The sequence below is a fragment of the Akebia trifoliata genome, chromosome 3 (assembly GCF_017979445.1).
Source record: "Akebia trifoliata isolate Shusen 1 chromosome 3, ASM1797944v1, whole genome shotgun sequence".
NCBI classification, from domain to species: Eukaryota; Viridiplantae; Streptophyta; class Magnoliopsida; order Ranunculales; family Lardizabalaceae; genus Akebia; species Akebia trifoliata.
This window is the reverse complement of record NC_141377.1, coordinates 56,928,000-56,940,884: the sequence shown is the minus strand read 5'-3', so window position 1 is coordinate 56,940,884 and position 12,885 is coordinate 56,928,000. Positions and strand designations below refer to the sequence as shown.

At 33.9% G+C, this 12,885-nt stretch overlaps 1 protein-coding gene and 1 non-coding gene across 3 annotated transcripts; one reads left to right on the top strand and one right to left on the bottom strand.

Moving 5' to 3' along the window:
• Positions 1 to 3,531: 3,531 nt before the first annotated feature.
• Positions 3,532 to 9,028, top strand: LOC147408252 (protein neprosin-like). Of its 2 annotated transcripts, none has more exons than XM_086432899.1 (7): positions 3,532 to 3,688; positions 5,657 to 5,740; positions 6,496 to 6,696; positions 6,789 to 6,959; positions 7,068 to 7,121; positions 8,272 to 8,415; positions 8,607 to 9,028. In XM_086432899.1, exons 1-7 carry the CDS (start codon positions 3,542 to 3,544, stop codon positions 8,982 to 8,984), a joined length of 1,179 nt encoding a protein of 392 aa, XP_086289025.1. In that variant the 5' UTR covers positions 3,532 to 3,541; the 3' UTR covers positions 8,985 to 9,028. The 2 variants fall into 2 exon arrangements, with proteins under 2 accessions (XP_086289025.1, XP_086289024.1); XM_086432898.1 differs by having other exon boundaries at positions 6,789 to 6,963; positions 7,072 to 7,121.
• LOC147408253 (U6 spliceosomal RNA) lies at positions 8,127 to 8,231 on the bottom strand. Its single transcript, XR_015177156.1, has one exon. It is a non-coding gene; the product is annotated as a U6 spliceosomal RNA (small nuclear RNA).
• Positions 9,029 to 12,885: the final 3,857 nt, after the last annotated feature.

Genomic DNA, 12,885 nt, shown 5'->3' with positions numbered 1-12,885 from the left:
ATATAAATGATCTAAATAACCTATATGAAAATACCTCTATGAATTGGGTTTGTTTAAGCTTACATAATTTATTTATTTTTTTGTTTTGCTTTATTCAACATTTAAATATAGCCACGGGGCATATAAAGATTTGAAGATGTGACCTGAACTTGGAAGGTTTCATCAATCCATGAGTATGACTATTATGTTGAAAGCAAATTGGTTTAAGTAGACAATTTATCACGATTCTTAGAGCATAATCATCAAAATTGTCATAGCCTGACATACATAAGCATATGAAATTTGACTAGTTAATAATTGACTTTTCCCCTAAAATGAAAAATCTTATTTGATCTTTATTGAAAATTCTGCATTATCTTCAATCCTACAATTTCCTCCAGGCCGGAATGCGTGTCCTGGGAATAAACCCCCTATTGACCCCATATGGAAAATATTTCATGTGATAATGTTTGTGACAATCTGTATGTAGCAGAACATGTCTAGACTTGGGATTTACCAAATAGTTAGATTCATTAACCATTTGGATTGAGTGAAAGTAACCTGTCTTATTAGGATCATCATCATTTGGAAAATGTCCACACCCCATTGGTGGACTGGCTTGGTTAGGCGTCCCTTTTACTAACCCTCCCCATGCAACATATAAAGCTCCTTCAACTAACTCAGGGAGTAAGGTCTTTGGCCAGTAACCAACATTTACATCATTAATTCTTAGCCACCAATGTCCAGTGATTCTATCCTGCCATGATCATTGAATAAAATTAGTTAAATTAATTGGCATTTTGCTTTTAAAACTGACTTGTAAATTTGAAATTAAAGAAGATATTGGTCTTTTAATTTAATTACCTGAAAAATAGTAATATACATTGTTATTGCTGCCCACCATATATAGATGTTGGGGTTATAGTACGACCGATAATAAAATTCTTATCAACTTGTATGAAGCCTAAACACAAAGTACTGAAGCAACCACTTTCACGACCATTAACCTGTTAATATTTATTTATGCACATTGAAAAATATGGTTCCAGACATGTTGAGAATTTTTTGAAAATTTGTATAGCATTTCAAACTTACACTCCAATAAGAAAGAACCGAGTGAGGTTATTGTTGTATAGTTGTGGAGCAACCTGTTCAAAGCCGTGGTTGAAATTTGGATAGAGTCAGCCATACCTGGTCCTATGTTATATTATGAATAAAATAAAAAAAATGTACAAACTGTCCGTAGTAATTATTTTTTATTATTCATATTTCATGCAAATGATGTTAGAATAGTCACACATCGCCTAGGTACTATTGGGAGGCGCAATGAATAAAGCGGGGCAAACCCTCTCCTTGCAAGCCGATTTTGTGAGGATGAGTTAGGCCCATGGATTTTAACATGGTATCAGAGCGGGTGACCTCAGGGATGGGTAGGGTTAGTATCTCCAGTCCTGTGTGGAGGAGGAGAGCCAAGTGTCTCCAGCCCTGGCGTTGAGGGGGAGTGTTAGAATAGTCCCATATCGCCTAGGTACTATTGGGAGGTACAAGCCGGTTTTGTGAGGATGAGTTAGGCCCATGGGCTTTAACAAATGAGCCATGCTACACTGACACCCTACAGTGCTTTCTACAGATTAGTGTGTGCAGAGAACTATTGATTTTCCTCGAGTATACAAAACTTATATTCCATAGAAAAACATGTATGGTTTTGTGCACACTACCAAGTCAGTGCAATGCTGTAGACAGTGTTGTATGAAGTCAGTTTTAACATTTCTCTACGCAAATTTAAGGAAAACAAGATACAAAGGATCTGCTCCCGAAGTATACACCCCGACAGCCACAAAAGGATCCATCAATATATTTCCTTTTTAATAGCTTGTAGAATGCATGTGAGTGAAATTAAAAAATATGAATTATGTGATAGTGACCTAAATTTAGGATGCTTTTATCATATGTAATTCAAACAAATATTATGAATACAAACTATAAAAATAATAAAATCAGAATTTTTTAATCATGTCAACACAAATCTATGAGGACCTTCAATCATTTAAAAAAGATAATGGTCAAACTTTTTCATTGAATCATAAAGTTAATTTACATTTGACCTGTGAAAAAATAGTCTTTGGACAATATTTATCTAAAAAATATATTTAAGGCTATAAAATCAGATTAAAAAAAGAAAAGAAAAATGCTTAATAAATTCATTTGTAAAAATAATAAAAACTATTTTTAAGATACGTCAAGCAGAAAATGAATATTCTAACTATGATGAAACATACGAAATTTATACACTTATACATGCTCACCAGCCAATCGAAACCTCGAATTCCATAATTATTTTCTTCTTATCAAATTTCTAGAAATATGACAAATTTAATTATAAATAAAATCAAACCTTATAAAATTTACCCTCCAATAATCGATTACTACTAGTACATGTGGCGTCGTGCACTTGATTTATTTGCTTAGCACATAAAATTCCTAACAACAAATCTCGATTCATTCTTCAAAAAAGAGAAAAGAGTAAAGGCAATAACAAGTTATTATATAAATGTGAATAACTCTTATAAAAAATGATTGGAACACCCTCCTCCTCCTAGCCTCTTTTATACAAAATACACTAAATGATGCTGAGGTGTCTAGTAGGTGTCATTTTAATTGTTGTTTTGTTTTATTAGGAAAGATTAGCAATTCATTCCAAGTAAATTATGATACATTTACAAACATTCCAAATATGGTTAACTAGGATAGATACAAATAACAAACCAAACAAACTAGAGTCGTGCTGAGGTAATATTGAAATGTACATCGATTCTGACAATCTGATGTGATGGTGTATCTAGAAGAAAATCATCTATGGTTATGTGTGCACCACCACATCAGAATGTACAATCATGTACATTTTAATGTTACACCAAATTTTTATTTATAATGTACTGCACACTCTTTGGTGGACCATATAAACATCTTGAAGTCTTCAACTGAGTGTGGTGTGAAGAAGATTATGATTTTTCAACGGATGAAAATGAGCCATTGAGCCTAGGTGGTATCTTCATTGTAGAAATTTAATTTATGAAGTTTCTATTTATTTAAAAAGAAAAATGCTGAAGTAACATCAAAATTGACATCAATTTTCACATTGCTGACGTGGATGAATGTTTGGGATCATCGATGCTTTTCATCAAGATACGAGTGAAAAGCATCTATGATTATGTGTACACCTCCACATCAGCTAATGTTAGAATCGATGTAAATTTTAATGTTGCACCAGCACGACTCATTTAAAAATATGTATGTTATGGATATTATTACTTATTTAGTAATAAAAATTCTAGTTTAAGAAGGTTTCTATAAGATTTGTATCTGTCATAAACTACTAAGAATATATCATAAATTAGATAGAATGAATTGCATAATCTTTCCTAATAAAAAAAATTAAAATTAAAATGATTTCTATGAGACATCTCAGCATTATTAATGACTGAAATTTGTATAAATAAAGGGTCATGCACCACCTCCTTGAAAAAAGGAAAAAAAAAAAAAATTAGACTGAAGAGCTTGAATGGGTCTCATTTGGTTATTGTTAGTGGCGTTGTCTGTGAATCTGAACCATGGGGTCGAAGGAGGGAGAATTATCTCAAAGGAAGAAGATCTGAAGTTGGAGAGACAACTCAAGAGTCTCAACAAACCACCTATCAAGACAACTCGGGTATTATTATTTTTTATTTTTTGTTAAACGATATATATTTTTTCCACTTCAAGATAGAGGATAAATGATTTCTTATAGTAATGCTTTGAGAATGATGATTGTCGGGGACATAGGTGGAGCCAGGATTTTCGATGGCATTGCTCACTGATCTTGAGAAGATTGGACTGTTTTTATCCACTGCAATCATCATTCTTGATGTCGTGGAGTTTGGATTTTATAAACTAGAATTCTCCTTTAGGGTTAAGGGATAAAAGAAGAAAATTATAAAATTGGAAAAGTATTATTAAAAAATATGAAAAATAATAATATCAGAAAAATATTATTAAAAGTTGGTGTGGCAATAGTAGCTCTCTATTTTTATATTGATGGCATTGCTCACTTGAAGAAAAGTGCATTTAGATCATTTATTGTTAGTCTATAAGAGATTACCCAAAATCAAGTGAGCAATGCTATCAATATAAAAATAGAGAGCTATTATTGCCACATCAACTTTTACTAATGTCACACTAATTCTTACATAAATCACTAAAGAATTGGAGATAGTTAGTGTGACATTAGTAAAAATTGGTGTGACAATAGCATATTCACTAAAATCATTACATGCCCCACCTTGGTCTTTCCTAATACTTGAATGAAAATGAAATCAATACCCTTGCTTTCAATCAGAAATAAAAACTCTTTTATTTCTCTTTTTAAAATAAGTCATCTTCAACTTTTAGAGTAAAAATTAAAAATTATTACCTAAGTCTTCAACCTTAGGATAAATTTCAATTTCAAGTTAAATTTATTTTAACTTTTAAACTTTAAGAATAAAATATGTTTTTTTGAAATAAAAGATAAGATAGATCTCTCAAATGTAAATAATAAAACAGAATTGAGTTGTTACAGTGTTGTGTTTTTTGAGTTAGAATAAACATCCATTTAGTTACAGTTTTGTGGTATGACAAATGTCCCATCAACCTTTTTTATCCTATCGACCTTTATCACACTTTTTTGTCTTTCCTCTTCACTTCTTCTAATTTTATTATATTTCTTCTTCAACCCACTTTATTATTTTTTATTTTCTTAATCTCAAAAAAATTTAATAATATCCCTCCAACTTTATTTTGTTTGAGGGAATAAGAGTCTCATCAACTACAATAATCACTTTATTGCTTTATTTTATCTCTTCGACTTTATTGTCTTTCATTTTCTCTTTATCCTTTCCTTCTTTTAATAATATCTTTCTAATATTATTATTTTTCATTTTTACCCCTTTCACCCCGAATATTTCTTAATAATACCCTTCCAATTTTATAATTTTCTTCTTTTATCCCTTAACCTGGAAAGAGAACTCCAATTTATAAAATCCAAACTTCTCAACATTAAGAATGATGATTGCGGTGGATAAAAACAGTCCAATCTTCTCAAGATCAGTGGGAATGAGATTTGAGGTCCCATTCTCCTCCGGCCATTCTCTTCACTTTGTCAGGGTTGCAATGGATATCGCACCCACACCCAAACCACCAATGGACATCATGACCGTCCTCAATCGAATCTTGAAGAAGATCTAAAGGTCTGGACTAGATGTAGGGACATCCAATAGGGAGCTTGATGGGCCAGGAAATGGCTCAATGGGCCTTAGGCCGAATTTGGGACTGCAATGTTAAAGCCCACTTTTGTCTCAGGTCAAATTGGTGATCTCATCACACCACCGTGGGGACCGAGTTGAGTCGCCTGAGTCATCTTGTTAAAACAAATTTAAGTATGGAGAGTTACTATTGCCACACCAACTAGTCTTAATAAAACTTGGCGTGGTAATAGTAGTTATCTATATATATCTTACTAACGTATATTTATATATTTAAAATAATTATTATTTTTTCCTTGTAAACTGTATTAATAAATGTTAGCTAATAAAAATCATTAAAACAAAATGCTAACTCATAAAATATTTTTTTTTTCTTCCAATTTTGATTATTGTTTCAGGTTGATGGGGCAGTATTGGACTGTGTTTCCATCTACAAGCAGCCTGCATTGGATCATCCCCTACTAAAGAATCACAAAATTCAGGTATGTTTTTCGCTTATATTTTTATCATTACTAAGGTCCGTTTCTCAGCCATTCTTCCAAAATTTATCATAAAAACCCATTTGTGATACAAGTGATTCTTCAAGAAATGTCACTAAACAACTGAAGTTACTTTCCCTCTTTAGTTACATTTCGACGATTTCATGTGGACTACAGAGGCGATTAGGTTGGTGAATAGAAGATTTACTTTTGATCAAATAATTTACTGCATTAAGTAATTATTAAATTATATCCTTATCGGATCTCCAAATGAATCAAGCCAAAATAATGGATCTGATAACAAACTGGATTGGAAAAGATAATTTTAACAGATTGGGCCCTTGTTGGATCAAGTAATTATTAAATTATATCCTTATTCAGAATGGGTTTAGATTGATCCGACATTTATCAAATTCAATACCATAACTTATTTTATTTGGTCTTTACAGGAAATTTGCATGTTGCGTTCAAATATGATACAATAATGATCACATTGGGTCTTAGATGGTTTCGATTTGGATTCATCAATAATACATAATGGAAGATAGATATAGACCATATAATTTAATAACTAATATACTTTCCAACATTATTGAGTCTAGCAAACTTAATGATTGGAGAGAGAGAGAGAGAGAGAGAGAGAGAGAGAGAGAGAGAGAGAGAGAGAGAGAGAGATTTTTCTTTATCATTAGCAATTTCTAATTGATCATCTCATTCTTAATTAGAGTGAAATCTTTTTGTTTGACTTTTCAATGTAGACTGAACCTACTTCCTATCCAAATGGGATCATAAGTGGAACTTCATCGGTGGATAAACATCCAAGGGCCACCATAAATGGCATAGATTGCCCACAAGGAACTGTTCCAATTCGAAGGACTCGGAAAGAAGAACTAATCAGAGCCAAATCTTTCCCAGCTACCAGTATTAATCCACAGACAACTGATTCCCCTGGTCGACATGTAAGTAGGTGGATTAGATTGGTTCGCATGTTTAGTCCCATTTTATGTTAAAAGAAATATATAAACATGCTACAAATATTTGAATGATGCAGCTAGCGATTCTTAAATTGGCAAATTTTGGTAATATAATTTATCATGGAACCCAAGCATACATCAACGTATATAATGTACATGTGGAAGACGACCAATCTACTTCAGCTCAAGTGTGGGTTGAAAATGGTCCAACAAAAGATCAACTCAATAGTTTACAAGCTGGATGGATGGTAAGTCATACTACATGACTCTTGTTAAATTTTGTTGATTCAAGTTTGTTTCTTTCCTTGGAAAAAATAGCTTATCGATTCCAAACTTCATAATGTTGGATTTAACAGATAGCACCGAACTTACTTGGCGATAACAAAACTCGATTATTTGCAACTTGGAGTGTAAGTTTGAATACTATCCGTTTCTAAACATTTGATCAATTCCAATATATATATAGGTCTCAATTGGCAGTCAACATTAGGGAGCCAATGCCTTTGTCCAATATGGGTGGAAGTCTTAGAATAGGCTGGTTTTTTTTGGGATATTTTCTATTTACATTCCCGTCTCTTAAAAATACCCCCACTAAATGTTCAGACAGACAAGTGCAGGTAGCTCAACCATGTTACCCATCATTTAAACACAAGCCTGAGACATATTGGCCTCTATACCCACCCATGTCATCCCCATTACGGGCGATTGGAAACAGAGTTCTTTTATTATGGAATTAGACCAGCTATAAATGCCGTCTCATCTATTAGTCGGAGGACCTCGCAAAAATTAAATCAGCCCAATCTGAAACTTTGAACCCTATCAAAAGTGGTTTAGAATTATGGATTGTTGATTTTTTACCGTTAATTTGTAAACCACTTTTGATAGGGTTAGAAGTTTCAGATTGGACTGAATTTTTTTATGATGATCTCCTCACCATAAAGATCAACCTCATAGGTAAAAAAAATTCCTAATCCAAAACTTATAAGCCGTATAGGACAAATTTTGACTCCCAATTTGGGCTTCTTAGAGCACCTGACTAGTCCTCGGGGCATATGTCACAACGTGAAAATGCTCAAATTTTACGGCCCAAGGCTATCAAATTTCATAGTATTCGATGAACCAAAGCTTAGAAATTTTTTTCAACGGGCCAAAACCATCAAATTAATGAAGGATGGGAGAACTTCGATAGTTCTAAGCTATTGAATCTATGGAACATTCAAAGGCCCTAGGTTGTCGTTCGTGGGCTTTGGCATGTCGAATTTTCCCATTTTCATGTGTGTGGTCCCCTCTCCCCAAATGCACTACGTAATTTCTGAGATAAATCCCTAAGGGTGATCCCTAAGGTTGGGATTCAAACTTAAGACCTCCGCTTCCTGAGGCGTGGTCTTGGCCATGTCACCAATCCTTAGATGTTTAGAAATTTGGATTACTTCTCGATTTTTGCATGTCATCCTTGCTCATGGGACATGCTAATCTTCTATAAATCATTCCACTTTTATTGGATGTTTCCGAAGAGAATTCTAATATATATTATGTATCCTTGTTTTCACACATCAATAGGTAGATGGTGGTAAGAAAAGTTGCTTCAATACTCTTTGCCCTGGCTTCATACAAGTTGACAGAAAGCATTTCCTTGGTGGTACTTTAACTCCAACATCCACATATGGTGGAGCACAATTTATAATGCATCTTCTTCTGTTTCAGGTAATATCATTATTTAAACATTAAAAAATCTCATTAATTTTCCAAAATTTTAAAACCATTTTTCTTACCATTCCATGCTTTAAAAAACCATTGGTATGATAAATTGTGTTTTTCTTCAAATGACAATTAAATTTTAAAAATATATTTCAAAATATTTTACAGATTTACTAATCTTTATTTTATGATGGCAGGATAGGATAACTGGGAATTGGTGGTTGAGAATAGATGAGATAAATGTAGGTTATTGGCCAAAGTCCTTACTTCCAAATTTAGAGGGAGGTCATTTACAAGCTGCCTGGGGAGGGTTAGTAAATGGTGCCCCCAATGAACCGAGTGTACCAATGGGGAACGGACATCTTCCAGACCACGACGACTTTTACAAGGCATGTTACTTTTGCAGGCTACAATTTGTTAATGAGTCGAATTATATGATTAACATTAGCGATGAACGTGTGGACAAATCCATGGACTGTCCTAAAGGTTATTACTTGGCCTATTATGGATATATGAACAAAGAAATGGGACATGCGTTCCTGTTTGGTGGTCCTGGAACACATTGTGGAGTTTAAGATAAAATACTGATCATTTTCAATAAAAATAAGTCTTTTTATGGCAGGCATACAAATTCTCAAGAATATATTTTATTTCATTTGTAGTGATTACCAATCCCTTTCTCTATTCTCTCTAAATTGTGATTGAATCTTATTTATTTATTTATGTTGAAAAATCTAAAAGTGCAAAAAACAACAAAATTATTAGAGAAATGGATGCAAACATATTATAATGCATGAGATACATTGTATCATTATCAATATATCTCATCACAAAAGGAAGGTTGTGATGGAGAATATATATGTAGAAATATCAATTAAGATATTTTACATTAGGAAATATCAATAAATTAGAATAATTATATTAGGCTCATTTCCTTAGCTTGTTTTTTTTTTTTTTTTAATTAATTTATTTATTATCGTTTATCCATAAAAATGGAAGATCTTACAAACAAGTAAATAAAGCATTACAAATGTAAGTCATAATTAAGCACAATTTCATTTGGAAGATCAGAGTCCGAGGACCACTGCACAACTAAATCAGAAGTTAATCCCACTTTCGAGAGATAATTGGCTGCCCTATTTGTTTCTCTCCAACTATGCTGGAACTCAACAACGGTAAAATTCTGAACTAATCTGTGGAAACTTCAACAAATTCCCAAATACCTCCATGGACATTTCCCCATGTTCTTTAAAGAGTTCATCTTTACAAGAGAATCAGAAGAGACAATTATATAGTTCACTCCGAAATTCTGAATCTCCGATGAGGCTTTTTGAATTGCGAACAACTCAACCATCGGCAAAAGAGCACCCTCCATATGAACAAAGAATAAACCTGCCCCAATCATCTCTCAAATCCACCCAAAAGCCGACCTCTCATTATCCATTGCTCCATCGGTGTTTACCAAATGAATCGTGCAGGCCGTGACACAGGATTTACTGTGATTCTCACAAGTCTGACGTGTACATGCATACATAATTGTAGATGGTTTTTTACTCGTATCGGGAGGAAACACATCTATGGTTATGTGCACATCCCACGTCAGACTTGTGAGAATCGCAGTAAATTCTTTTTGTCATTTCAGATTTTTCCTTACCAAATAGTGATGGTCTTTTAAGGCCGTGGTTGAAAGTTGTTGCCACTGGAACGACTCTTTTCGAATGATCCCTCTGCCGGACATTGCTGAATTTATATGGGACGGTTCTATTTGCACCCACCATTATGCTCAGTACACCCACTTTTTTTCCTTTCATCCCACACCAAAATGTGCTCAGATAGATACAGCGAGTAGAAATGGTGGGTGCAAATAGCCTGGCCCATTTATATGCGTTTACTTTGATGGGTTGATATTCCTTGGGATACTCCAAAATTGGATGTCTAGGAAATCTTCTTCCTCCCCATCTCAGCCGAACGTTTGAGGTTAGAAAAACTTCCGTTTAAGGGGAAAAAATGTCAGTATAAAAGCTGTTTTAAAATGGAAAATGCTGAACTGACTTTCTTCGACACTGGTTTCAACACTACGCTGACGTGACTGTGAATACAAAACCGTAGATATTTTTTCATGTATCTCGAGGAAATAGATATATGGTTATTTGTGCACTGCCACGTCAGCGCGGTGTTAAACGCAGCGTCAACGTAGTCAGTATAGAACGACTCATTTAAAATCGTTGAGCAAGCTGGAAAATACCAAGTTAAGAAAAGTTTGTTACAGGTCACCCTCACTCTCAGTCTCGCTCAATTTCTTAACGTTGTTGTTACTCTCTCTCTCTCTCTCTCTCTCTCTTACATCTTAGGAGGTAGTGAACTGGTCATCCTCCAAAGGTATGGGCAACTCCTTCTCTTCCTCAGTTCATGAGTGTGTAATGTTTGGAGTAGTGGATTTTTTCTAGCCTCACTCAAACGACATTTAACCCCTCTGTGCTGTACCTTTGTTGTTCTGCCTAAAACTTTTATTTCCCAAGGGACTAGTATTTAATTTACTTTGTCAAATCCAATTTGGTTTTATGATTTTCGAAAACCATATATTTGATCATATTGTCGAAACTATGTTCCCTGGATACTATTTATTTTTCATAATAGTTAAGATTTTGTTTTCTCATGACTAATTTTTCTTGAGTAATCAGATCCTGACCATTGAAATTTTTTATATAAGAAAAATATCATTGGAATAACAATTAATTTCCTCTTCTTTAGTCATGAATTGAACCAACTTGATCAACTCAAAAGTTGAATTAGGTAAATCTCAGGTTGAGTTAATGAGATTACTAAAATAATTTATATGTAATGTGGCTAATAGATAATGTAAAGGTTGATTTTATAATAAATTGACCTCGATCACGATTTCATCATTTAAATCCATAAAATAATAAAAAAGATAAAAATAAAAATAAAAAATAAAGAAAACAAGATTTTTTTACGTGATTCGACAAACATGCTTACGTTCACAGGCTCGGGAGCCATTTTACTATAAATCTTACAGTTATATAAACTCCTCTCCCTTCATCCTCACCTCTCCTCAGTTTTTTCCTTCCCCTTCTTCCTTTTTCTCCTTCTTCCTCTTTTTTTCCTTCTTCCCCTTTACAATGGCCTCAAAATCTTTAAATAGAAAAAATCCTAAAAAGAGTCATAATCTTAATTAAGTTATAATTGATCACATTACACCTTATTCAAATTAATAATTACATAAAAAGAAGAAGAATCCTCTTAAATTGGGATTTTTCTTTAATAAAATAGAGTCATCTTCAAATAATACCACGTATATGCCTCAGGATGTGTATTGATAGTGTGAATGAACGATGCGGATGGGAGACGATTTTATCCCTCCATAGATAACACCATGGCTAAAATCCAATACTCTATTAGTAGCCTTAATCCATAGAAATTTGATAGCAACGGTTAAAACATATGACATTTATAACATTTTTTCTATTGCATGTATTATGATTGTAGGGAATCATGTCGAGCTATAACATATATCCTCATTATCCACAAGGTAATGATGCTCCACAGTCAAAGACTCCATTTATTATTTTAGGTGGAGCCTTGATAATTGTCTTTGTTGTTATAATTATTATGTGGAAGAATCGAAATACCCAAGCCTCACCAGCCATGGATCGTCACTTGGAGTTGCAACCTATTTCACATAGTCATGTTGTGCAAACAATGCTTGATGCCGATCCTACAATATTGGAGAAGATCCCAATACTTGTTTTCCAATCAATAGAAGAGATGGGGCTTCCGTATAATATTGAAGTATGCACTATATGCCAAGACGATTTCGTTCGTGGGGCAAGATTGATGAAACTTTCAACATGCCATCATGTCTTCCATGTAGAGTGTCTGACCTCGTACATGGTCCATGGGGTGACCAGCTGCCCTTCTTGTCGACAGCCGATCTCCTTGACGGATGAGACCGTTGTTTGATTTGCACTGTCTTACTGTTTATTTTGTTGCTTATTGTAGATATTTTGGTTAACTTCTATGCGTCCTATCCTCTGTTAGAGAGTGAACAAATACGTACTTAGCTATTATTGCTCCACATCCTTGGTAGTATGAATAGTGACCATTACAACCTTTAATATGGTCCTCCATTGGACTGAGGAATCATTTTGCACATCTACGTACATATATATGTGCCCATGTGTGTGTGAATGTTCATATATATATCAGCCCAATCCGAAATTTCTAAGCCACATAGGACAAACATTTTGGAAGCGTTCTGTGAACTTAAGATTGTGAGCCGAACGCCACCTATATATATATAACTGGAAGAGGCTTCTTCCTTTCAGTTTCCTCGTCTGCTTTGCTCATGAACCAGACAGCTCACAATGTGCATGAACCACAAGTTGAGGTAAAGCAAGCATCACCACAACTGAAAACTATTACTGATCAACTTGTCTTACAAGATCTTTATGCATA

Bases quoted from the DNA above. Each gene is read 5' to 3' on its own strand.
- LOC147408252 (XM_086432899.1), top strand. From the start codon at position 3,542: ATGGGTCTCATTTGGTTATTGTTAGTGGCGTTGTCTGTGAATCTGAAC. The intron at 3,689-5,656 runs GTATTATTATTT...TTATTGTTTCAG, and splicing joins CACCTATCAAGACAACTCGG to GTTGATGGGGCAGTATTGGA. The intron at 6,960-7,067 runs GTAAGTCATACT...TGGATTTAACAG, and splicing joins GTTTACAAGCTGGATGGATG to ATAGCACCGAACTTACTTGG.